The 22,120-nt window shown below is 47.9% G+C and overlaps 2 protein-coding genes across 6 annotated transcripts in view; one reads left to right on the top strand and one right to left on the bottom strand.

The window, feature by feature from the left end:
- Positions 1-214: 214 nt before the first annotated feature.
- Positions 215-13,574, bottom strand: RETSAT (retinol saturase). 2 transcript variants are annotated; one of them, XM_049856629.1, is made up of 11 exons: positions 13,313-13,574; positions 10,439-10,621; positions 9,865-10,106; positions 7,987-8,188; positions 7,382-7,579; positions 5,823-5,942; positions 2,476-2,614; positions 2,123-2,232; positions 1,881-2,047; positions 1,518-1,677; positions 215-1,241 (listed from the first exon to the last, which is right to left on the bottom strand). In XM_049856629.1, exons 1-11 carry the CDS (start codon positions 13,485-13,487, stop codon positions 1,099-1,101), a joined length of 1,839 nt encoding a protein of 612 aa, XP_049712586.1. In that variant the 5' UTR covers positions 13,488-13,574; the 3' UTR covers positions 215-1,098. The 2 variants fall into 2 exon arrangements, with proteins under 2 accessions (XP_049712586.1, XP_049712587.1); XM_049856630.1 differs by lacking the exon at positions 1,518-1,677 and having other exon boundaries at positions 1,123-1,241.
- Positions 13,575-13,645: 71 nt separating this feature from the next.
- Positions 13,646-22,120, top strand: part of ELMOD3 (ELMO domain containing 3) — a 35,384-nt gene continuing 26,909 nt past the window's right edge. The window contains exons 1-7 of one of the 4 annotated variants that reach the window (XM_049856634.1): positions 13,646-13,796; positions 14,551-14,677; positions 15,490-15,563; positions 15,689-15,970; positions 17,363-17,648; positions 19,651-19,731; positions 20,160-20,229. In XM_049856634.1, coding sequence (XP_049712591.1) covers positions 19,660-19,731; positions 20,160-20,229 — 142 coding nt within the window. In that variant the 5' untranslated portion in view covers positions 13,646-13,796; positions 14,551-14,677; positions 15,490-15,563; ... (1 more) ...; positions 17,363-17,648; positions 19,651-19,659. The other 3 variants (XM_049856631.1, XM_049856632.1, XM_049856633.1) reach the window with 3 other exon arrangements.

Genomic DNA, 22,120 nt, shown 5'->3' with positions numbered 1-22,120 from the left:
TGCCCCATTAGTAGGTGGCCACTGTTTTGCAGTGTTTTGTATTTTCTCCTCTTCTGTAACTTAATTATAATTATTTAATCTTATTTTTTAAAGGTTATTTGGTCTACTGATAAGTATTTTTCCATGCATGATATTGTACTATCTTCTATGAATGCCATTTCAATGTAGTTTTGTATCATTCAACAGAAAACAATGCAATTTTCAAAGGTTAAAGCTATAAATCATTAAGTTTATTAATAGTACATTAAAATTGAGTAAAATAAGGCCTTGGGTGATTCAGTTTAACGGCAATTTGAAAAAGTGTTGTTTTTGTTTTGTTTTTTAACCTTAAGCATTCATCTACCTTCCCAGCGGGTCTCCATAGATCTAGCAGGATCTACCAGATAAACTGCAGACGCAGCCCATGGGCCTTTTCATTTTCTGATGCTGACTGATTTTCTACCCCCACCCCCACTCCGCCCACCAGGCCCAGATCTAGGAGGTAGCTGGGCTGTCTTCCACAGCACGTTCACTTCCCTCTCTGCTTGTCTTCTGCAGGGCCCTTGGCCTGGAATGCCCTTCCAATCCACTTCTTCCCATGAAGTCATCATTCTAGTCATGTACCCTCACTTCCAAATGTTTCGGAAAATAAGCCTGGAGGCTCGATGTGGGAAAACAGGTGCAATTGTGCACTATAGGTTAACAAGTAAGCACAAGTAAGCCTGTGCGTACATTGCTGATTTTATTGGGTAATCCATGCTTATGCCTTATTACCACCCCCGCCCCCCCGCGACCACATGGAGCCTACTACAGACATTTCCCCATCCTCCCGAAGAGCCATTGGAACCAGCAAAAATGGCATCGGGAGCCCTCTGAACCTATAGAACCAAAACCATGCTTAGACTGGGCCTTTAGTAGTGATGGCATGCATTAAAGTTACAAAAGATCATTTGCCCCAGCTGTTAGAGCTTCATTTTAAGACCTGTGATCTACACTAGGCCTGCGGATTGGAGTTTTTTTCAGAAAACAAAACCAAACAGGTGCTTTATATGGGCAAGGAACTAATGCAGAAAGATGCCCTAGCCACAGGGCAGATTCCTGTGACTCATCCCTAACCAGCTAATTCTTTTTCTTCTTCTGTGCTTGGATCCTCGAGCCAAGCTTCTTAAGGTCCAAATACAAGTTCCGCTTCAGGATGGCGCCACTGCACAGCAGGGCTCCTTGCAGGGCCCCCATCATCCCACAGGTGAAGATGTCCTGGCCTAGGAGGCAAGAGCAGAGGCCCGTCAGCATCCACGCAAACGGAGGGGAGGACACGGGCACTCAACGTTCCTCCCTCCGAGCTAGGGCCACCCAGAGACTAAGCTTCAGGCCGAGACCAGGAACCACAACCTGCAAGGCATCCCAGCTGAGAGCATGGGAGGCTGCAGGAGCCAGCAGGGCACGAGGACAGGAACAGAGGACTCTGGGTGACAAGGTGGCCCAGGGTCTCAGGCATTGGGAGAACGGGCAGTCAGTGTACCTGTTAGGTAGCGTACCTGTCAGGTAGAGGTTGGGGACAGAGCTTTGAGCCCTTATGGAGGCCATCACATGAGGATGCATGCGGCCAAGGTCATGATCAGCCCCATAGCAGGCACCTCGTGGGGCAGCCAGGTAGAACTGATGGGTCAGCGGGGATCCTCCAGCCACACTGTCCACCTGAGGTGGCAAAAAAGGCAGCCCCAGGGCAGGAGTGGAAACTCCAGAGATTCTTCTCTTCCCCTTTTCTGCTCTTCTGGGACAGTCTGCCCACCTCCTGAGCTTCCCCAGGGCTATTATCTCCCAGCCTTATTCCCCGCCCTAAGGAAAGGGTGGAAATGGCACCAAGAGTTCTGTCATCACCACCAGATACTCTGTCCTACCTGCCCCTCCAGATGGGGGAAGAGCTTCAGGACAACAGACATGGAGGCTTCGACAAAGGTGTTTTTGAAGGTCTCATAGTCGCTGCTCCGCTTTCCCTTTGGCTCTTCCTTCCACTCCTCAAACCACTCGTAGGCGGTGGGCATCAGCACAGTCATCGTGGACCGGTCTAGGGGTGCAGTGCCAGGGTTACTGCTGCCTGTTCCCTGCTCCCACCCTTCTCCACCAGAACCCCAAGCCCCACCTGGGAATCGGTCCTCCCACGTCGGGTCCTTGGCCGATGGGGATGCAATGAAGAGGAGGGGGATGTGGGCTACGGCCTTTTCCCTGGGCATGGACAGGTAGCGCTCCATCCTGTGGGTGAGAGCAGCGGCTGCCAAGCCCCGGCCTCCTTCCTCGTTCCTCACAGCCACCAGTGTCACCCCAGGGACAGCTCACCCCCAGGGCCTCCCCACAGTGATGACAATGCAGGACAGAGGAAAAAGCCCTCAGGGAGTAAATTCCTGCCCACTTCTTCCCAGTCCATGAGGCAGCAGGGGCCCTGTGGGCCAGAGGTCTGTTCTGACACAGCTCCCCACACACGTAGACACGCCTTACGCCTTGTCCATGTCTGTGTCAAAATAAACATAGTAGTTGGTGGACTCCAGACCTAGGTCCTTCTTGGTGCCTCGTAGGCAGATGAAAACAGAGAACATGCCCAAGCTGTGCCGCACCATCGACAGCTGTTTCTTCACATCTGTCAAAGACAGTGGGGGAGGGCTATGTGACCTGTGGCCAGAGATGGCCACTCCCTGTGCCACGAGAGCCTGCTGATGTCAACTGGCCTTACCTACAGCCTTATCCTCAGCTGCCTGCCTAGGGCCCAGCCCATTTTTACAGCTGTTACTTCAATGTTGACTTGGCAGGGTCTGCCCTTCGGCCTCCTCCTGCCTGTGAAGGATACAATCCCAGACTTCTCTCCCACCTCCACCCACTTCTGCTCTAAACACCTTTATAACAGGTGACACCAGCCCCTGGCCACAAGCTCCTTGAGCTGGCTCACAGCACCTATATATAGCACATGGTCTTGGGCCGATAGCCTCCAATCCTCATGAGTCAACAGGAGGAAGGGGGAAGAGCAGCACTACGCCAGAAGGCGCCACTGTGAGGCCACCCACATCCCTTGAGCTTCCCCACCTCTCGGCAATACATGACCCCAGACCAGTTTTCTGGAAACTGACACCCACAAATGCTTATTCTTTGTTCGCATTCCAAGAATCATCTCCAGCACCCACTTGAGGGTGAACTCAGCCACTGCTCCACTTTATGCACTTAACAAATTGACCTGTGATGTTCTGGATCCTCTGCTAGGCCCTGGGGATACCACAAGGAATCAATGGACATGCCTGCCTACAGGGAAAGAGACTTCCTTGAAAGAAGTTGGCTATCAAAAGCTACAAAAAACTGAGTACCAAGGTAGGGTGCCCATATGATCTATCATCCAAACTCTCTTGAGCGTGAGAAGGGACATTATTAATAATTACCCTTGGAAAATAGACATAAAACTTAGAGACACCCAGCTATGGGAGCATACTGAGGAGGGAAGGGGAACACGGGTTTCCTCCAACCCCTCGCCTCAGATCCCGTTTAGAGCCTGAGGCCCAGAAGCTCAGCTGTCCCCTCACCAAAGGCAGAGGGAGAGCCACAGTAAAGTGCAGAGGGCTGCCCTCAGCTGGTGCTGCAGCTGCAGGACCACCCTCTCCCCTGGGTCTCAGCTTCCAGGGGTAGGCACACTGCTGGCACCCCCTCTCCAAATGGACTGGGAGGTTAGCATGAAGAGAACAGGGGCCCAAGAGTGGAACCCCTGGATCTTCAGAGGCTCCTTAGAAAGCAGCTCCTTCTACCTAGCCCCTCCCTCCTTTCCCAAGCTAGAAGTAAGGGGCCCAGGAGCCAGAGACCTTCCTCCCCAAACCATCCCCACTGACCCCTCCAGGCTCAGCAGGGGGATTTAAGAAAGGCTCTCCTTATTCATAAAGGCTCCCCTACTGACCACCCCACCTCCACCCTCAACCCCAGCTGGCTCAGCCTGTTCCAGAGGCCACCTGATAGCTGGTTCCCATTCCTAGGAGGTAGGTAGAACTGTGAGAAGCCCCTGCAGCTGCAAACAAGGCATCCCAGCTGCTGGGTTCGCTGACTTAAGTCTCATCACCTGACCACCACTGCCTGCACTGCTCTCAAACTGGGGTTCACCTGGGACAGCACCCAGCCCCCACCCAAGAGGGGCAGCTGGTCCTTCAGCCAGTGCAGGCTGGAGTCATGAGATTGTTTCCAGGGGAAGATACATAAGAGCATGGAGACTCTTAACTGGAGGAGGGGAGGTCAAGCTGAGCAGGTGACTGGAGCATGGCTGCCTGGGGAAAGGCAGGATGAGGAGGACCCTGGGGCATGTTAGAGGACAGTGTCAGGGCTCATTGTCCTAGGCTAGAGGGGAAACAGGAGGAAAGGGCTACAGAGAGGAAAGCAGGAAGTACCAAAGGCAAAGTCTATGGTCCTCCCCACACCCTGCCCCGCCTTCCTGTAATTGGGCAGTCTCTGCCTCACCTCACTCGACTCACCCAATTGGACAGTGAGAAGGCCTTTGCTGGCAGCAGATGCTGCCTGGGGCCCAGCCAAGTGAGGCAAAGGTACTGGCTTTCTGTAGCACACATCCTATACCTCAGTGACAATTACAACTGCCACCTCACCTATGTTCCATGAGGACCTCACTTTTCTATGGAACCCACCATGACACCCACTTTCCTAGCTCCTCTGGGGCCCACCATGGGTGGAGAACTCCTTCCCACTGGTCTCCGCGCTCCTTCTCCTCATACCAGTAAAGTCCCTGGTGTCCATCCCACCCCACCAAGGCCTTTATCTAGACCCCTTTCTCTTACCCCTCCTGGATTGTTGGTCCCCTCCGGCCAGCCAGCCTCCTTTCCTCACAGTAGCTTCCTGAGTCCACTTCAGTATGGTAACTTCTCACCTAACTTTGGCTCAGCCACTTGGTTCCCTGTGGGCTGCTCCTGTTCTCCTGCCCTGTCTGGTGAGGCCATTGCTCTGGAGGTCCCACACTTCTCAGCTGACGTGGGGTACAAAGAGGCTAGACTTTCAAGTCAGACAGACCAGGGTGCTCATCTCAGCTCTGCCACTTTCAGCTGGGTGGCCTTGGGAAGTTACTTCACCTCTATGGGTCTCAGTTTCCCCAACCATAAATATCAAACCTGTTGCTGTTGAGTCGATTCCGACTCATAGTGATTCTGTGGGACGGAGTAGAACTGCCCCATAGAGTTTCCAAGGAGCAGCTGGTGGATTCGAATTGCTGACCTTTTGTAGCAGCCATAGCTCTTAACCACTACGCTGCCAGGGTTTGGATGATGATATCTCTTTCTCTGGTCGACGGTGAGGATCAAATGCAGTGCCAAAGGTCAAGCTCCTCATATAGACTTATGCATGGTACACCCATAAGTATGCCTACCTCCCTCCATAAAACCAGGCTTTTATTTTTGGACACAGCCTGTTAGAGATGACTGCACTGAGGCTTACTTCTATCACGATTCTAGATTTTGAGCCTGGGGCTCAAGGAATAGAAGAAAGCCAGAAGGGAACTCTGGAAGCCTCAGCCCCAGTAAGGAGCTAGGTCCTGAAAGAAGCAGAAAGATATAACCTTGGATCCCAAATAAGGCACAGAACTATTATATCTATTCTTCTCTATACCAGCCTTGCTTCCCTACTTAAATTATCAGACCAATCTTCTCTACTCAAAGTAAATGAGAAATTCAGGAAGAAAAAGGAATTCATACCACAAACTCAATGAAAACCCAAGAAATGTTCCTCTGGGACTCTGCTCACCATCACTATTAGAAGATGATCTAGGATCTAGAGAAACTGGGGAACTTGGAGGAAAGCAACACAGACCAGTCTCTTACCTGGCAGACAGCGGGCATGCTCAGGTAGTAAGTGCTCGTAGGTATTGAACAGTCCTGCGTTGGAGATCACGATGGGGCAGTAGATGTTCACCAGCTCTTGGCCCTTCTTCACGCTGACACCTGCAGACACAGGAGCTTGGTGAGGTTCTGAGAGTTCCAGGAAAGTAAAGAAAGGCTCACACCCCCCACACATCTCCCCCAGCCTACACTTCATTTTCTCAGACCTGGGAGTCCAGCCCACCTTAGGCCTTGCAGGGCAGACCCCAGGCAAAATTGCCAAGTGAAGGAAATATCCTCAAGCACTGTCAACCTATCCCACAATGGCTTCTGCTCTTATCTTGCCTAGCTCTCCCCCCACTTGCCCCACCCCTCTGTTCCCCCAACTCCCTCTTAGACTACTCTCTTTTCTTTCACCAAGCCCAACAAAGCTCCTGGGCTGATGCCTTTCCTTCTTCACTGCTGCCAGAGTTGTTTTACCTTTCTCTTCTCTTTAAGAACACTGGTGATGCAGTGGTTAAGCGCTCAGCTGCAATCCCCAAGGTTGGCAGTTTGAACCCACCAGCCACTCCACGGTAGGAGGTGTGGCATTCTGCTTCCCTAAAGATTTACACCCTCAGAAACCCTATAGGGCAGTTCTTCTCTGGTAGGGTTGCTATGAGTTGCTATGACTCCACGGCAATGGGTCTGGTTTGGTTTGATTCTCTTTAAAACCCTTCAAGGGCATCTAAACCTTGTAAATGGATCCCAAAGCCTTGAAGCAGCCTTCCATGATCTGTGCCCTTCTATGTGTCCAGCCTCGTCTCTTGCTACTCTCACTGAAGTATTAGATAGAACCATCTGAAACAACTGATTTTCAACCATTTCTTAGACCTGTAAAAACAGCACTCTTATAGTTCAGCCTAACACTCTCAGCTCTTTCTTAACCTCCCGTGTGTTGGACTGGTGATCTGCTTCCATAAAGATTAAGCCAAGAAAACCCTATGGAGCAGTTCTACTCTGTAACTAACACATGGGTTTGCTATGAGACAGAATCAGTTAGACCACAATGAGTTTGGTTTTTGTTTTGGTTGAGTGGTAAAGTCTATAGACATAAAGGTAAAAAAGACAGCTCCTACACTTAAGTACTTAACAGATTACTCGATACATATATTATCTACTGAGTAAATTATTAACCACTATTCTGAGGTTACCCTGGTGGCAGAGTGGTTAAGAGCTTGGCCGCTAACCAAAAGGTCAGCAGTTCAAATCCACTGGCCACTCCTTGGAAACACTATGGGGCAGTTCTACTCTGTCCTATAGGGTCGCTGTGAGTCAGAATCAACTTGACGGCACACAACAGTTCTTTGGGGACCAAGTAATTCTTCATCCTTTCTGCTTCCTTTTTACCTCCAGACCTATTGCTATACCCCTAGCCTCTGCTCTGGGGGGGATCTGGGATTTTAACTCCCCATGAGGAGGTCAGTTCTTCTACACCTTCTGCCCTCGGTTCTTTCCTTTCTCTGCACCCAGTCTGTCCCACCCTAGTCCGGGGATCCCACAGCCCAGTGCAGGGCTCTCACCACAAGCCTTTCCAGCTGAATCCAGCAACACACTCTGCACAGTGGCCCTTGTGAGGACAGCACCCCCGGCCCGCTGAATCACAGGGATGGTGTGGAAGGCGATTTCACTGGAGCCACCGCGGGGATAGAAGGCTCCTTTTAGGTAGTGGTTAACCAGCAGAGCATGCATGGAAAAGGTGGTGTGGCTGGGGGTCACACCTACAGAAGGAAGGGGTGATGAGGCAAGAGCACCCAACACCCTGCACCAGTCAGAATGGAGCACAGCCCACACCCATCCCAGGATCCAAATATTCTCCAGGCCTAGGGCACTCAGTGGGCCTTGTTTTCCATCCACATAAGGGGTATTTTACAGATCTCGGGTCCAGTGGGAGTGTCCTCCCCACACAACATCGTAGGACAGTGCTGGTTGAACAGAAAAATCATCCAGCGCGGATGAGGGGAGCTTCTACCAGGGAGTCCAGCAGGTGGACAGACTTCTCACCCATAAGCTCCAAAGGGCTGGAGATTTATACTGCTCCGTTTCAGCCAAGCAGGTTCGGGAAGAAAGACAAAGAGCCAGGAGACTTCACCCCCTCCTCCAGGATCTGCCCAGAGTTAGTACCCACCGTAAGTAGGAAAGATGTAGCTGAGGACTGCTTGGAGCTCAGGGGAGGCTGGCAGCTGCTGCAAGACCTCAGACAAGCTCTGGGTGGATGCCCGAAGGAACGGAGAGAAACGAGTCAGCAGCCCACACTTGTTGAGGAGCTGAACCACAGGCAATGGGAGGAGCTTCAGCAAGATGGCATGGGTGACTCCACTGGATACCACCTGGGAAAGGAAAAGAGCGTGAGGAGCAGGCATCATCTCTGGGAACCACGGGGCAGAGTCACCATTCCAATAGCCCTCGCTACCCCAAGGGTCTGGCAACACACCCCTGGCTGAGTTTAGCTGAATTGGGGTTTTTAGAAGAACCTATACTCTGTGAATTTTTCTTTTTCTACATTCAAATCAGTCCTTTTTTTTTTTTTTTTTTTTGTGGTAAGTATATGTAACAAACATTTGCCCGTTTCAACAATCTTCACATGTACAGTTCAGTGACATGTCCATCCATCACCCTATCTACTCCCTACTCCCAAGTTTTCCATCACCCCTGACAGAAGCTCAGTGGCCCCAAAGAAGCACTGTGTCTTCCTTTTTCCCTCCTTCCCAGCCACCCTTGGTAACCACTAACTGACTTTGGTCTCTATGCATTTGCCTATTATAGATATTTCATGTAAGTGGGATCACACAATATTTGTCATTCTGTGTCTGACAAAATGCTGTCAATGTTCATCCATGTCATAGAGGTATCAGGACTTCACTTTTCTTTATGGCTGAGTAATACTCCATTGTATGCACATACCACGTGTTGTTTATACAGTCATCAGTTAATGGATATTTCCCTCGTTTCTACCTTTTGGCTATTGTGAATAGTGCTGCAGTGAACACTGGTGGACAAGTATCTTTTTGTTCCTGCTTTCAGCTCTATTTGGTATATACCTGTTGACCTATTGTCGTCCAGTCAATTCTAACTCACAGCGACCCTATAGGACAGAGTGGAACCACCCCATAGGGTTTCCACAGAGTGCCTGGTGGATTCAAACTGCTGATCTTTTGGTTGGTAGCCATATCTTTTAACCACTGTGCCACCAGGGCTCCTGGTATATACCTAAGAGTGGGATTACTAGCTCATATGGTAATTCTATGTTCAACTTTTTCAGGAACCACTAAACTGATTTCCACAGTGGCTGTACCATTTTACAGTCCCACCAACAATAGATGAGGACTCCTATTTCTGCACATCCTCGCCAACACCCATTGTTTTACTTTTTTTTTTAATCATGGTCATCCTAGTGGGTGTGAAGTGGTATCTCATTGTGGTTTTGATTTACATTTTCCTACACTAATGACACTGAGCATTTTTTCATGTACTTGTTGGCCATTTGTATTTCTTCTTTGGAAAGCTGACTATTCAAGTCCTTTACCCATTTTTTGACTGAATTGTTTGTCTTTTTGCTGTTAAATTTTAAGAGTTCTTTATATATTCTGTAGGGTTGCTGTGAGTCGGAATCGACTCGACGGCACTGGGTTTGGTTTTTTGGTTTGGTTTTATATATTCTGGATATAAAGCCCTTATCCGATATACAGATGGGTCTTCTTTAGTCGTTTAGTTTCCTGATCAAATTTCTTTTGAAAATTTTCACTCTGGCCCCACGTAAAGTGAAAAGGAGCATGATCTGACCACATGGAAGCCAGCCTAGTCAGGGAGAGCAGGGCGCCTCCTCGGGGCCAGAAGTGAGAGTGCAGCTACTCAGCCAAGGCTCCAGAGACAGAGGTGGACTCAAGCAGGGGCTGAGTTCAGGACAGACATGTTCCTCCCTTCTTGCCTCCCCCACCAGTCACTCCACTAATGAAGGTCAGCCAGCCTTGTTGGGCATAAGCTGAGCTCAATATGTCCATGTTACCTTAACCAGCTTTATGTACTTGTCAATGGCAGCTTCTTCTTGAGGAAACTTCTCCTTGAGGCCCTGAACATAGGCTTTCTCCCCACTGTACATGGGAAACTCCTTCCGGCCATTGGGCCCTTCTAGTACCATAATGTCATAGGGAGAGGACATGGCAGCCCAGTCCAGCTGCCCCTCAGTGATCTGGTCCAACATAAAACGGCCAACGCTGCCCTCCTGCATATGTCCAATATAATGGATTCCTGTTGGGAGATGGAAGAAAATATAAGATACTGTGGGGATAAGGGGATTGAGGCCCGGAAAGGGGGACATGGAAACAAGGTTGAAGAGATGGCCTGGCATGGCAGAGGTGGCTGTCCACCTTCTCTGTAGGGAGGTGTCACAGCAGAAAGCACTACATCTCTGTTCACTTCAGCTCCCAGTGGAAGCATGGGTACCAGACAAGGCAAGTGGTACACAGAGAGAAGACAGGGCCCCTAAAACAACACAGATGCCCAATATCATCCCAAAATAGCTGCTCCAAGCCTCCTGAAGATAGAGCCATGTTCCCAGCCCTTTCCCACACAAGCCTTACCTGTGTCAAATTCAAGGCCATCCCGTCCAAAGGTATGACAACAGCCCCCCGCCTTGGTGTGTTGTTCCAGCACCAGAACCCGCTTGCCAGCTTTAGCCAAAATTGCAGCTGCAGCCAGGCCCCCAAAGCCGCTGCCTATCACCACCACATCCAGCTTCTCTGGCACTCGGCTGACTGAAAAAGCTGCAGTAGAGGGGAGGAGGTATAAGAAGGCTTCTTAGGCATGGGCAGAGAAAGAGCAGAGACATGGAAACCAAGAAGGGCTTCTCTAGCTAGTACAACACAAGAAGCCTCCAGAGCGGTTTGGCATGAAGCTCCTGCCTGAGTTGCCTCAAACACTTTATCTTGGAAATACTCAAGACCCTCCAGGCAGATTAAAACAAAACAATTTGATTTGATCTGAACTGGTTTAAGTAAAGCCACTATGTACTTGGGAATTTTCCTGATGTTTAAACAAAGTAGGATTCAGTGAGCTACTACCATAGCAGCAGGAATAAACAGAGACGGACAATAATACAGGCTGAGAAACCTAGATACAGAGAGACAACAAAACCTTTGCTACTGAGTTAATTCCAACTCATAATGACCTTATAAGACAGAGTAGAACTGTGCCATAGGGTTTCCAAGGAGCAGCTGGTGGATTCAAACTGCCAACCTTTTGGTTAGCAGCTGTAGCTCTTAACCACTGCACCACCGGAGCCCTGCAGAGAGAGAACTAGGAAAGAAAAAAAAACAAGGTGGGGAGAAGGAGAATGTTGTGGGGCTGGCTGCCAGCTCCTGCAAGTATGTGTTCAAAAGTCGTTTCTTTTTGGCAGCTGCAGGGTCTGCAGGCACCAGTGAATCAGTCAAGTGGTATTGTGGTACTTGGTTCTAAAATATGTTTCAGAGGCTGCTGCTCTGAGAAATCACAGCACCACTTCCTCACATGCTGGAGCCTGGAGGTAGTGGAGGCAAGGCTGCGGGTACAGGACCTAAAAGGAGACAAAGCTGGACCAGAGTACATGGTGTCCTCTGGTGGTGTACATGGGCACCTCCAACACAAGACCTGTTCTTTAAGGGATGAGTCACTCAGGGAGAACCCAGATCCGGAACTTTCAAGCTGCAAGAGAACTTGGCAAATTTTTTAGCTTTCAAAATATATTAGAGAGACCTGTAGTAAAAATACATCTCATATTATGACTTAGAACACATGTAAGTATATAATGCATATACCTGAAACAGATGTTTCATAATACAGCACTTACCATAGTTAATATTTTCTATTCTACATTTTTAAAGGTTAGTTAAAAAAAAAAAAAAGGTTAGTTGTAACCCACTAAATTAATACTCACCAATATGTCACAACCTAATCTTGAAGACTGAGGTGCGCCTGACCCAAGCCATGGTGTTTTCAACAGCCTCCTATGCATATGAAAGCTGGACAATGAATAAGGAAGACCAAAGAATTGATGCCTTTGAATTGTGGTGTTGGCGAAGAATATTGAATATACCATGGACTGCCAAAAGAATGAACAAATCTGTCTCGGAAGAAGTACAACCAGAATGCTCCTTAGAAGCAAGAATGGCAAGACTGCATCTCATACACTTTGGACATGTCAGGAGGGATCAGTCCCTGAAGAAGGACATCATGCTTGGTAAAGTACAGGGTGAGCGGAAAAGAGGAAGACCCTCAGTGAGGTGGATTGACACAGTGGCTTAAACATAACAACGATTGTGAGGATGGCACAGGACTGCAGTGTTTCATTCTGTTGTACATAGGGTCGCTGCGAATCAGAACCCATTCGATGGCACCTAACAACAATCTGAAAAACAGTTAAACTATTTATCTCATTTTTAGACCAGTGCAGATAGTGGAGCAAGTTGCTAGTGGTTTTCCAGTAACTTAGTGACACAGTTCAAGCTAAAAATTCTGTCTCAGAAGTTCAGACTCTTAGTCCTTCCACTACATCCTCTCTGACTGTGTAGTAAGCTAGGTCACACCAATTCTAAAATGTATGAGTGAAAGGAACCCTGGGTTTTTGTTTTTTCTTTTTTTTTGATTGTTACTGCTTTTGTGTATTAAGAAGTAGTACTTTTTCTTCAAACCCTAGAGCAACCCCAAGCCATGTTTTAAAGATGGCAATGGAGGAATTCTGGTTGAAGGGAGAGCAGCTCTGAGGATGAGGCACCTTGCCGAGCCTCCTGCAAAGTTTCAGAGCCAGGGCTTAATGCTTTGAGTCGGACGGCACCAAGCCAAATCACTTGACAAAACGCAACCAGTCAAATCAAGTGACAACCAGTCAAATCACTTGAGAAACAAAAGGCAATTTCTTTTGCAAGTTGGAAGAGATTGCTGTGAGCAGCTCCACACCCCGGAGCCACGTGCTCGATTCGTGGAAAAAGCTAAGGCTGGAAAGTGGTTAAATGCTATGGCTGCTAACCAAAGAGTTGGCAGTTCGAATCCGCCAGGCGCTGCTTGGAAACTCTATGCGGCAGTTCTACTCTGTCCCGTAGGGTCGCTATGGGTCGGAATCGACTCGACGGCACTGGGTTTTCGTTTTGGGAGCCCAGTGGGGGAAAGGCTTCTCCTTGTCTACCCGCAGCCGCCGACGCCTAGTGGCGGGGCCGGGACCAGGGACGCCCAGACTTTAAACGCGAAGGACGGAGTCCGCGCCCGTTGCCTGCTCTTCCCAGGGCTTGTCCCAGCGGAGCCCTCGCCAGGGGCGGACGCCACAGTGCCCTCCTCCCCCCAAGCAAGGAAGCCTTCCCAGCACTGTACAAGGGGAAACTGAGGACTGGGTCGGGGCACCCTGGAACGGGGACCCAAGCCCGTGAGGACTGGCCGTGAGGATGACCGTGAGGAGGGCCGCGGACCTCAGGATCCCTCCGGCTGACCTTGTCTGAGAACTTTCTTCCTGGCCTCCTTGTCGGTCACCAGGGGCGCGGGAGGCCGCTTGACGTCCTCGGCGAAGGGGTTCGGGGAGCTGCCCTCGAACAGCACCAAGTAAACTTTGTAGACGATGGCCAGCAGCAGCACGGCCAGCAGCACGGCCAACAGCACCGGCCACATCGTGCCGACCGCAGGTGGTTGGAATGCATCTGCTACCGCAACTCTCTGCTTAGCCGAGGCGGCCCCGCCCCTCCAGCCAGCCCCTCCCAGCCGAGGGGCTGGGGCAGTTTTGACGTTTCACCTGAGCCTTTTCAGCGAGCGGCAAACGCGGCGGCGGGGATTGAGCCTCTCGGCTCCCCTACTCAGTTTGCAGCGCGTGATTTCCATTGCCTGCCGGGAAGTGTAGTTTTCGGGGCTGCGGAGGCTGCACGGGAAGCGCTCTGCGCACGCGCAGAGGAGAGCCTGCGGGAGCTATGGGATCCTGGTCCGGTGAGCCCGGGAATTGGAGAAGGGGGACTGTGGCACAATGATAACCTTAAAGCGAGACGAGGCAGGGGGTTGCGGATCTGAGAGAGAGTCCCGACTGGGAGACAGGAGAGCTGGGTTCTGGTGAGGCTCTGCTGTGGACTCGCTGAGTGACCTGAGGCAAATTGCTTTTCGCAGTTACCCCTTCCAGCGATGGGAAGGTTTCTGCCAGGGTCCCCACGCAGCCCCTGTCTGACTGGCATCTTGACGAATTGAGATCTCTGTTGGGATCTGCGTATCACAGCCGTGCAGCGCCCGGCCCTGTGTCCCCAAAGTGGCTCATGCTTTTGGGTCGGCTCCTCGCTCTGAGGGCGTTGCCAGTAGCGGGGACTTGGTGGTGCCCCTATAGCACCCTCCTCCGTGGAGGCCGCGGGGGACACGGGGAGTCACCGGGCGACAATCCTGATGAAAGGATCAGAAAACTGTCATACCTATGTGCACGTTCCTACGTAAGAAACGACCCAGCTTCTACATTAAATACCTATCCAGAGAGTTGTAGTTCCAGCAAGCGGTTGAAAAGTCTTACCCCCTTAATGTAGCCCCTCGTCTACGCCGGGCGCCCAGCAAATATTTGGTTGATTTGAAAAGGATCCATCTTCCCAGGAAGGTCATTTCCTCGGGCCCATCTATAAGCTTGCTAATATTGCAAAGAGTGACTTCATAACTTCAAGTATTTGCTTGTGTGACAGTGCTTTGTCCTTTCTTTTCTCTGATACAGACCTAACTGAGGCACTGGCAGGAGCGTGAAGCTCGTCATGCTTCTGTGCTTCTTAGTTCATTTCATACACAGTGGCAGAAGAGCCGTTCTGAGAAGGCTGACCATATCTGCTTGTCACCTCCCCCAGGTTCGTTGATATGTGAGTGTTTTGTCATATGTTGCCATGGACGCCTAGGCTGAGGGAAGAGAAAAGGAGGCATATACTGAGGCCACAGGGGCTACTGTGAGAGCGAGCTAGTTCCTGAGGTGCCATGACTGAGGGGCACTGTGCTACCCCCACGCCCACCCCCACCAGATTCCAGTGAGCCAAATGTCCAGCCCAAGAGTTAGGAAGTATTCCTGCTAATTGCAGGTATTAGGAATCGATGCCACCTACCTCCTGACAAAGATCCCAGTTTGTAACTAGCAGACAATTTTTGGGGAACCCAGATCATAACCCACAGTGGAAGGCTGATCTCGTAGAGAGGCCACCCTCCTTTAGTCATCCGAGTCTGTGAAGTTTGACTGTCAAATGTGTGAACTAACTGTCCACTTACGATCCCGCATGGTTTTGGGGGTGACCGGGTTCCATTACGTCCAATTCCCCCATGATGAGATATGGGCCTGTCCAGCCCTTCTCTTGGGGCAGACGATGTGAGATTAAGGAGCCACACTGGCTAGACAGCTGCCACATATACAGCATCAGTGATCACTGAGCGAAGATTAGGATGTTGTGTTGCATTTTCAGTTTCTACCACCATAGGAACTCGGTCTTTTAAGCCCCCAGACCCAACCTGAGACTGAGACCTGAGCAAAGCCAGAGCACTTCAGCGAAGACCACCCACCAAGGCACCACCTACTTGCCACGTGTCTTTGATAAGCTGCCTTAGGGCCCAGTCACTTCATGGTCAGAAACAGACCCCACCATTCACAGTGGTGCTGCCGCCTTCTGCCTTCTAGATGACATTGCGAACCCATCCCACTGACTCCTGCAGGGCCTCTTTGTTTCCATCCTGTGGTCTGGGTAATAAGAGGTAGGCTGCTTATTTATCCTGAATAAATTCACAGCTGCTTAAAGATTTTAAAAATCCATTTTTCTCAACAGAGGCATAACTGAATGATTAAACCAATTTTCTTTACTTTTTTTTTTGCTGAGCAGAGACTTCAGAGCCTTCAGGGACTTCTTTCATACTCACTGAAACCTCCCACACCTGGTGATGGCACAGAGGAACTGTTTTCTTACCCCTAGGCTGAACGACTGCCAAGAGGGACAGCAAATATAGAGCAGCTGGAGCTCCAACTCTCCCACAGCTGCTGATCTCCGACCTTATTTTAACCCCTTCCTGAGCCCAAGGACAAAGCTCACTTGAACAAATGGTTCTGAGTCATGAATGAAATATCTGGCACTTTCCATAATGAGAAAGAGTTAAAAGATGGGCAGGTAAGCATCATTCCTATCTGGGAAAGATGGTGTTGATTTGGGATGTATGGTTAATTGTAACGAGGTAGAACATATCAAAAGAATGTGGAGCTTAGAAATATTCAGGAAAAAATGCTCATTATAGTTCTCTTTCTTCTATTAGAAGGAGTTTCTATTCACTGGAGTCAATTTCCTTTCCTGATAGCTTATTTTCTAAGTGGGTTATGGGATTTTGTTTTGTAATTGCTTGGATGGGGGTCAGGGCAAATTTAAATGAGGAATCCCCCAAGAAATCTGTACCTCATAGATTTGGACTGTTTACCTTACTGGCCTCTTTACCTGGCCTAGTTGTCCTTAGGATTTTGGTTCAATGTTACATGTCTTTTATGTTATGAGCCTGGCAGTCAACCCTACATCTATTGCCTTTCTCCCCACCTTGCCCAGAGATATTCTTAAAAGGAACCTATGGGATTCAGGGGCCAGATTGGGACGAACACTTTGTTTTGGGATCCAGTAAGGTTTTCTTCTCAGCAGTAAAATAGGTGAACTGTTCTCCCAGAGAAAAGTCTTTGGATGCTGGAGGGGACTGATTTGGAGAGGAAAGAGAATGACAAAATGAATCCTGAGTGCACCGATCCCTGCAGGGAATTGTTCGGCACCATGAGTCACCAGATATTTCTGAAAACACATTCTGTGCCTAGTAACATTGGTTGTTCAGTGGTAGAGTTCTCACCTTCCGTGCAGGAGACCCAGGTTTGATTCCCAGCCAACACACCTCATGCGTACCTACCACCTGTCTGTCAGTGGAGGCTTGCGTGTTGCTGTGATGCTGAACAGATTTCAGTGGAGCTTCCAGAACAAGTTTCAGAGTCTCTTCTGGCATCCATCTTGGTCTTTTCTTTCTTTCCTATCTTTTTAATGACCTCTTGCTTTCTTCATGTATGATGTCCTTGATGTCCCTCCACAACTCGTTTGGTCTTCGGTCATTAGTGTTCACTGAGTCAGATATGTTCCTGAGATGATCTCCGAATTCAGGTGGGATATATTCAAGGTCGTATTTTGGCTCTCGTGGACTTGCTCTAATTTTCTTCAATTTCAACTTGAAGTTACATATGAGCAATTGATGGTCTGTTCTGCAGTCAGCCCCAGCCTTGTTCTGACAGATTATATGGAGTTTTTCCATTGTCTCTTTCCACAGAGGTAATCAATTTTTTTTAATATAATTTTTATTGTGCTTTAAGTGAAAGTTTACAAATCAAGTCAGTCTCTCTCATAAAAACGTTATATACACCTTGCTACATACTCCCAATTACTCTCCCCCTAATGAGACAGCCTGCTCTCTCCCACCACTCTCTCTTTTCATGTCTATTTCACCAGCTTCTAACCCCGTCTACCCCCTCATCTACCCTCTAGGCAGAAGATGCCAACATAGTCTCAAGTGTCCACCTGATCCAAGAAGCTCACTCCTCACCAGCATCCCTCTCCAACCCATTGTCCAGTCCAATCCATGTCTGAAGAGTTGGCTTCAGGAATGGTTCCTGTCCTGGGCCAACAGAAGGTCTGGGGGCCATGACCACCGGGGTCCTTCCAGGCTCAGTCAGACCATGAAGTCTGTTCTTTTCATGAGAATTTGGGGTCTACATCCCACTGCTCTCCTGCTCCCTCAGGGGTTCCTGCTCCCTCAGGGGTTCTCACAGAGGTAATCGATTTGATTCGTGTTTGTTCCGTCTGGTGAGGTCCATGTGTATAGTCACCGTTAATGTTACAGAAAAAAGGTATTTGCGATGAAGAAGTCATTGGTCTTGAAAAATTCTGTCATGCGATCTCTAGCATCATTTCTATCACTAAGGCCGTGTTTTCCAATTCCTGATCCTTCTTCGTTTCCAACTTTATCATTGCAATCACCAGTAATTATCAATGCATCCTGATTGCATGTTTGGTCAATTTCAGACTGCAAAAGCTGGTAAAAATCTTCAATTTCTTCATCTTTGCCCTTAGTGGTTAGTGTGTAAATTTGAATAATAGTCATATTAACTAGTCTTCCTTGTAAGCGTATGGATATTATCCTATCACCAACAGCATTGTACTTCAGAATAGACCTTGAAATGCTCTTTGTGATGCCACTTCTCTTCAATTTGTCATTCCAGCATAGTAGACCATACGATTGTCTGATTCAAAATGACCAGTATATCAATGTTTATGTGTTCCATTTCATTTTTGATGACTTCCAATTTTCCTAGATTCATACTTCATACATTCCATGTTCCAATTTGTTAATGGATGTTTGCAGCAGTTTCTTCTCATTTTGAGTCGTGCTACATCAGCAAATGAGGGCCCCAAAAGCTCAACTTCATCCACATCATTAGGGTTGAATCTACTTTGAGGAGGCAGCTCTTCCCCAGTCGTCTTTTGCGTGCCTTCCAGCCTGAGGGGATCATCCCCCAGCACTGTATCAGGCAATGTCCCGCTGCTCTTCGTAAGGTTTTCACTGGCCAATTTTTTCAGATGTAGACTGCCAGTCCCTCTTCCTAGTCTGTCTTAGTCTGGAAGCTCCACTGAAACCTGTCTACCATGGGTGACCCTGCTGGTATTTGAAATACCAGTGGCAATGCTTCCAGCACCACTACATGCAAGCCACCACAGTATGACAAACGGGCAGACACGTAGTAGTTATTATTTGTTTAGAAAAATGCAAATGATAGAATAGGTATATATTCTGTCCTTTTCTTTTTTCACTTAATTTATCATGAAGGTAGTTCGTATTGCCCATGTGGAGCTTTCTCGTATGGGCACTTTCTTGTTCTTTATGGCTACATAGGTTCTCACTGAGTGGATAGGCTTTAATTTGTTTAATCAGTCCATAGTGGACATTCAGGGTTTTATCAGCCTTTTGCTAGTATAAACAGTGCTACAGTGAATATGTCATTCTGCATATGGATGAGTTTATCTCTTGGATGAATTCCTAGAATAGAATGACAAGATCAGGAGGTACAAAGCAAGTGTCATTTTGTCAGATCTTGTCAATCCGTAGAGGTGGCAACAACTACTCTCCTGTGTGATATAACACTTCCCACTCTGGCCCCCAGTGTGTTAACGAGCTTCCTGACCTTTGCCAGTCTGATAAGTGACAAATATTACCTCAGAGTAGTTGTAATTGGCTTTTCTGTTTTTATGAGTGAGGCTGAGCATTTTTTCGTAAGTTTAAGAAGTATTTGTGTTTCCTTTTGTGTGAACTGTCCATGTCCTTGGCCTATTTTTCTACGGGTTTTTTTTTTGTTTGTTTGTTTTCCTTACTGATTTGTAGGATTTTTAACAAATTAGGGAAATTAGCTCTGTACCTGTGATATGTGTTACAAACAATAGGTCAGTTGTTTTATATAAGTTTTGTTTTTTTTTAAGCTCGATTTGGGGGAAGGTTTGGTTGGGCGATAAGGCTGTAAGACGCTGCCTCGTGAACTTTACTTACATGGAGAGGACATCTGTATAAGGTTTTTGAGAAGGTTTTTGAGATAACATTAACTAAACTTTAGTCAGTTTTTCTTAAGACCAAATTAAACAATTTTCCTTCACAATAGTCCTCTTAGTGACTTGTCTGGAGCTCATCTGTTTTTTGTGGCACCGGGAAAAAAAGCGACATTTAAACTGTCATCTCTGTGGGACCGATGTGTGCTCATGAGATTGACCCTGGTAATGTCTTACAGGTTGAAACAATGTCTGCTGTCCTATGCTCCCCACCGTATGACAAGGAGAATCATGTTCTCGCCCCTTTCAGAGGAATTCCTGTACGTATCTCCCACACCTCCGTGTCTCCTGCCAATACGAGCTTTGGTTGTGTACCGCTGCGTGGTGCCAGGCACTGTGCTAAGCACTGGGGACACAGGATGTCATAGGCCCCACCCTCCAGAAGCTCACACTCACAGAAGGGGTGTGGAACACAAACACGCAAAAACAGCCTCTGTGTAGTAAGGTAATTGTTATAATGAAGCCGAGTATAAAGTCCAGTGGGAATAATACCACATTGTCTGATTTTTATATTGCAATTGGAGTTTTCCAAGTACCCTGCTTTAAGACTGGCTTTAAATAACCATCAGGGCAGCCTAGATCCATCAGGCCCCCGTTTCAAAGGGCATTCAGGGCACCAGGTAGACAGTGTTTGTGTGGAAGGGGGCCGTGGATGCCATCCTCACACTAAGCTCATCTGCTCCTGCAGCTCTCAGAGTTGAAGAACCACAGCATCCTCCGGGCCCTGACAGCAGAAGCAGATGGATGGAAACCAGGAGGTAAGGTCCACTTCAGGGCCCTGGGCATCTAGAGAAGGACCCAGTCAGGCATCTTCAGGGATCTTCTCATCATTTGAATTTCTCTCACTCCTTGTCCCACAGAATTCTGTAGATTTATCATTCCTTAAGAAAAATAGAATCAATACTGATTAAGAGTCAAAGACCTGAGTTCTCATTCTTCTCTGCTAGTGACCTAGTAAAGGAGCCCTCATGCTGCGGTGGTTAAAGCACTCGGCTGCTAACCAAAAGGTCAGTGGTTCGAACCCACCAGCAGCTCCTCGGGAGAAAGATATGGCAGTCTGCTTCCGTAAAGATTTACAGAAACCCTATGGGGACAGTTCTACTCGGTCCTATAGGGTTGCTATGAGTGGGGATCCACTTGACGGCAGTAGGTTTTGGGTAGTGACCTTCAGTGCGCCTTTAGACAAGTCATATCATTTCTGTTTCTACAGTGGAGATACTAATATCTCCCGTACCCTCAAAGGGATGTTATGAAAGGGACATGAGATGAATATGTGAAAAGGCATTGAGAAAGTATCCTACTTTATCTGCTTCACATGGCTTTTTCCTATACTATATTTAAGCTCATTCCACTTGCGAATTTCTTACAGAGAAAGGCACACACACCAAGTCAGAAGCACCATTCTTGGGGTCCAATATCCTGACTTAAATCCCAACTCTGTCCCCCACCAGCTATATGACCTTGAGCAAGTTTCTTAACCTTTCTACCCCTCACTTTCTTCAGCTATAAAACAGGGAATATATCAGAACCTGTATTACAGGAATTTTGTAAGGATTAAATGAGATCATTTAAATAAAGTACTTAGCACATAGAGTATGAATCATAGTGAGTGCTGATTAATATTAATATTGCTAGTTATCTTTAACTCCTGCTAACTAAAAATGTAGCCTATACAAATATGATGCTTTTTAAAAACATTCTAATGTAGAAAAATAATTTGGAGGTCTGTGAAGCTTCTTTTAATTTAACTTTGTCTTTATTATATGATGATGAACCCAACATTTTTTACAGATTTTACCTTAAATATCAAGGTGTTTTATATTTGAATACAACAGGCATTTAGGTGCCAGATACTTTTTTTTTTTTAATGAGGTAGGATTTTTTTTTAATAATTTTTATTGTGCTTTAAGTGAAAGTTTACAAATCAAGTCAGTCTCTCACATATAAACTTATATACACCTTGCTACATACTCCCATTTACTCTCCTCCTAATGAGTCAGCCCGCTCCCTCCTTCCAGTCTTTCCTTTCATGACCGTTTTGCCAGTTGCTAACCCTCTCTACCCTCCCATCTCCCTCCAGACAGGAGATGCCAATAGAGTCTCAAGTGTCCAACTGATACAAGTAGCTCACTCCTCATCAGCATCTCTTTCTAACCCATTGTCCAGTCCATTCCGTGTCTGATGAGTTGTCTTTGGGAATGGTTCCTGTCCGGGGCCAACAGAAGGTTTGGGGACCATGACTGCTGGGATTCTTCTAGTCTCAGTCAGAACATTAAGTCTGGTCTTTTTATGAGAATTTGGGGTCTGCATCCCACTGTTCTCCTGCTCCCTCAGGGGTTCTCTGTTATGCTCCCTGTCAGGGCAGTCATCGGTTGTGGACAGGCACCATCTAGTTCTTCTAGTCTCAGGATGATGTAAGTCTCTAGTTCATGTAGTCCTTTCTGTCTCTTGGGCTCATAATTATCTTGTGACCTTGGTGTTCTTCATTCTCCTTTGATCCAGGTGGGTTGAGACCAATTGATGCATCTTAGATGGCCACTTGTTAGCATTTAAGACCCCAGATACCACACTCCAAAGTGGGATGCAGAATGTTTTCTTAATAGAATTTATTTTGCCAATTGACTTACGTGTTCCCTGAAGCCACAGTCC

The sequence above is a fragment of the Elephas maximus genome, chromosome 17, assembly GCF_024166365.1.
Source record: "Elephas maximus indicus isolate mEleMax1 chromosome 17, mEleMax1 primary haplotype, whole genome shotgun sequence".
NCBI classification, from domain to species: domain Eukaryota; kingdom Metazoa; phylum Chordata; class Mammalia; order Proboscidea; family Elephantidae; genus Elephas; species Elephas maximus.
Note: the sequence above shows the minus strand (reverse complement) of the source record. Positions and strands in the feature narration are given on the sequence as shown.

Excerpts from the sequence above, each read along its gene's own strand:
- RETSAT (XM_049856629.1), bottom strand. The coding sequence starts at position 13,487 with ATGTGGCCGGTGCTGTTGGCCGTGCTGCTGGCCGTGCTGCTGCTGGCC. Across the intron at positions 2,233-2,475 it reads GACACAGACATGGACAAGGC|GATGGAGCGCTACCTGTCCA; the intron begins GTAAGGCGTGTC and ends TCTCACCCACAG. Across the intron at positions 2,048-2,122 it reads GTGGGAGGACCGATTCCCAG|ACCGGTCCACGATGACTGTG; the intron begins GTGGGGCTTGGG and ends CTGCACCCCTAG.